General features: G+C 32.3%; 1 protein-coding gene across 1 annotated transcript in view; it reads right to left on the minus strand.

The window, feature by feature from the left end:
* LOC106463040 (Down syndrome cell adhesion molecule-like) overlaps window positions 1-3,775 on the minus strand; it is a 105,522-nt gene that overhangs the window by 37,541 nt on the left and 64,206 nt on the right. Inside the window, exon 3 of the mRNA XM_022390448.1 lies at window positions 1,698-1,808. Within this exon, the coding sequence (XP_022246156.1) occupies window positions 1,698-1,808 (111 nt within the window). The remainder of the gene's footprint in view (window positions 1-1,697; window positions 1,809-3,775) is intronic.

The following is a 3,775-nucleotide window of genomic DNA, read 5'->3' on the forward strand; positions in this document are numbered from 1 at the left end:
AGTTAACGTTGAATATTATTTATGATTTTAACTTTATACATACTATACTATAATTAAAATGGGTGTATTTAAAATGAAAGTTTATATAACCTTCACATCTTTTTTTTTTTTTATTTTACGAAAGAACAAAATTCAAAGCTTGTGAAAAGGAGCCAAAACAAGTTGGCAATCAAAGCACTTACGAATTGTTAGCTACAGCTCATTCTTGGTTTACGATGTTCAAGTTACTAGGTGTACAACATTATTGGCTAAGTTATATGTGTTTCTAGGTTTAAATGTAGATAATAGCCTGTTTTTGTGATGGGTCTAACTTACTTATTTTACAGAATAATGAGGGCGAATAGTATTTTAAACAACGTTAGGTCATTTACTCTGAAAAAAACTGACCTCTGAACTGAAAAAAGTTCTTGTTGTAAAGATATAGGCTTAAGTATGTCCAACTTGTATTTTTGAGTGTGTTTTCATTCTGAAATTCTAAGCTCGATTAAGTAAAATGTCAACCAGAGTGATTGTAAATAAAGCTTGGAAAAGTCCTTAACTTACACATATAATTGACTGACTTCTAACATATACTTGCCGAGTACAAACTGATTTATCTATAAAGTAAACAACCAGAAACTCCCACGTTTCTCGCTGAATTTAAAAAAATGAATGATACCGCATAAATTCTGGGAAAATTCAACCTGAGTGCAATTTCTGAAAAATAGTGGAATAAAATATTTTAACAATTCATTCGCTCGATGTTAATTATGATTTAGAAAAACAGAAGAAAATCAAACAAACACCATAGTAGATGTATGTCCAGCTTCTTAGTTGATCTTTATTATGTGATTATATATAAATACTTTTGTTTAAAGGGAAGTGGGAGTCTTTTGATGTAACATTGAGACAAAAAGAAATCAATAACAATAACCGATATTTTAAGTATTTTCATTCACAATGTGAGAAGAAAAAGCTAGTACACAAATCAATAGCTCTATAAAGAGGATTATTTGTATAAAATGACTCATTATAAAACTGGTTGTAAATTAATTTCTATAAACACATTTTAAGTTATTTCTAACACGAAATGTATAAAGATTATTTATATAATTTGTTTGTTTGTATTTTAAAATTCGCGTAAAGCTATTCGAGGGCTATCTGGGCTAGCCGTCCCCAATTAAGAAGTGATAGACATTAGGAAAGGCATCTAGTCAACATTACCCACCGCCAACTCTTTGGCTAGTATTTTGCCAACGAAAAATGGGTTTTACCGTCACATTATAACGCTTCTATGGCTGAAAGGGCGAGCATGTTCGATAACGGGATTCGAACTCACGACACGCAGATTGCGAGTGGATCTCCCTAACTTAAAATAGAAGCATCTTTTTATTGATTTAGGTGTTTACTGTGTAAAATTCTTTGCATTATTTGATACAAAAGTGGCATGTTTAATCCATTTCTACAAAGTAAATCACCGAAATGAAATAGATATTTCTAAGACTTCAACACAAAAATACGTAAAAATGTTTTAATCTGAAAAGCTATATAACGGGAAGCCAACTTATGACCTAATTAGCGGATACGAAGATGAATAAACAATACCTTATAGAATCATAGTTTAATAAACTAGATATTAGTTGCAATGTCACAAGCAAAGAAATCAGTTTTTCATGAAACGTGAGATAATGTACATATTACTTTCCGATATTACTAACCTCCAGCGACCTCGCACTGAAGTCGAAGTGAATCACCTTCATTGTATGGTCCAATCAAGCTCTGCTGAGATTGATGCGTTTCATCTCTTATTATTGGCTTCTTTGGAGGAACTGTCATGAAAAACAACAGAGAGAAAACATGGAATAAATTGAATAATGAATAAATTAAAATAGAGACGCGTTTATACGATTATATTTAGGACTACATTTCTAGAGAAAACTATGATTGCAGCATGAAATTTTAAGCAAAAGTATTCTTAAGACCAACTATTTAGATCTACTGAAACTTAATAAAGATGCATCATGGATTGTTTTCTTTGATTTAATATTCCATTTACTTGTCACTACAGTCGTTTTATAATTTATTTGAAATTTATAATTTAAACTGGATATTCTGTTATTGATTCAGTTTTGATCTGCTATATCGCCGGCCTGACTTGACCAGGTGGTTTGTACGCTCGAGTCGCAATCTGAGAGTTGCGGATTCGAAACCCCATTCCACCAAACGTGCTCGCCCTTTCAGCCGTGGGGGCGTTATAATGTTGCAGTCAATCCCACTATTCGTTGGTAAAATAGTAGCCCAAGAGTTGGCGGTGAGTGGTGATGATTAGCTGCCTTCCCTCTAGTATATCACTGCTAAATGAGGGACGGCTAGCGCAGTTAGCCCTCGTGTAGCTTTGCACTAAATTCACAACAAACCAAACTGATGTTTCTCTGGGATGAGTGACATGTTGTAGGGAAGGTTGATATTTCATTGCTGCTAGCGACAACATGCTCATCAACCTTGTAACAGAGATAGAGTTCGACACATATTTGGATAAGTTAGTGTTTAGGGTAATTGAATTTAGGGTATGTTGTTAAAACTCACAATAAGAACTTCCCCGTTTTTACCATTTAATTTATACTTGTGAAAACTAACACTTTGTTTTTTTTTACTGAAAAAGTAAGTGTTGAGCCCAATCTCTCATCGATTTACTGTTTTTTTCTTCCAACAATGGTTTTATAGATTAAAAAAAAGCTGGAAGGAAAAAGACCTAACAAAGAAACTTGGCAAAACTAAGAGAGCAATGTTCATAATACAAACCCTTTGAATCTCTAGACAAAAATATATGAATAATTAAAAGTACATTATTGCTAGAAGGGGCGTAGTTTTAGTTTCAGATGTGTGCTTACGTTTCTTTTTACTTACAGGGACATTTTTCTTATCTCTAGTTCTTAAAATGTCTTTTTTTCACTTAATTCTACGTTATTCTATAAGTCTGTTTGTTTCAGCTTAAAGTTACACAATGAGCTATCTCCGTCCACTGGGGGGGGGGGGGGCGAACCAATTTTAGTGTCGTAACTCCGTAAGCTTGACGCTGACTAATCGGGGTACCTTTTATACGTAAATATTAAGTTTTTGATGTTTTATGTTAAGATTAAAATATAATCACAAGTAATTTACATTCTATAATGCTCACTGATAACGTATAATTAGGATTATAATTATAAGTAAAAGGGTTAAATTATCAATTGCCAGCTTGGTATAATGGATGCGTCTAAATGCGCCCTCACATCCATTGACTGAATTTTAGTGCGTTCACATCTTTTTAATCACAATAGCTCATAATTATCGTTAACTTCTGATTAAAACAAACTGTCTGCATACACCAGAGCTAAACGTTAGCCCAGTAATGAATATAGCTAATTTAATATACTGGTCTTATTTATAGCGATTAGAGCGCATTAATTTATTAGTTATAAATATCTATAAATAAATAAATATCTATGTAATAAAGAGGAAAATATGTTATTAACATACATGGAAACATTCCGATACACGTGGTAAACTTACAGACTGAGTAACCAGGAGTAATAAATAAAGAAATCCCAAGAATTAACTGAAATGTATAAGAGATAATAAAATACGAGAAAGATAACAATAATAATTATACTTAAACAAAGAAGTAGCAACAATTGTATGTGTGACAATCAAAGTAATTGTCAGAAACTAATAGAAGTGAAGTAATACGAAATGTTAATCCACATCATAGGGGACTGTTACACAGCTTGTATTAATTTTTGTTTGTTTGTTTGAA

This window comes from Limulus polyphemus, unplaced genomic scaffold (assembly GCF_000517525.1).
Source record: "Limulus polyphemus unplaced genomic scaffold, Limulus_polyphemus-2.1.2 Scaffold1310, whole genome shotgun sequence".
NCBI classification, from domain to species: domain Eukaryota; kingdom Metazoa; phylum Arthropoda; class Merostomata; order Xiphosura; family Limulidae; genus Limulus; species Limulus polyphemus.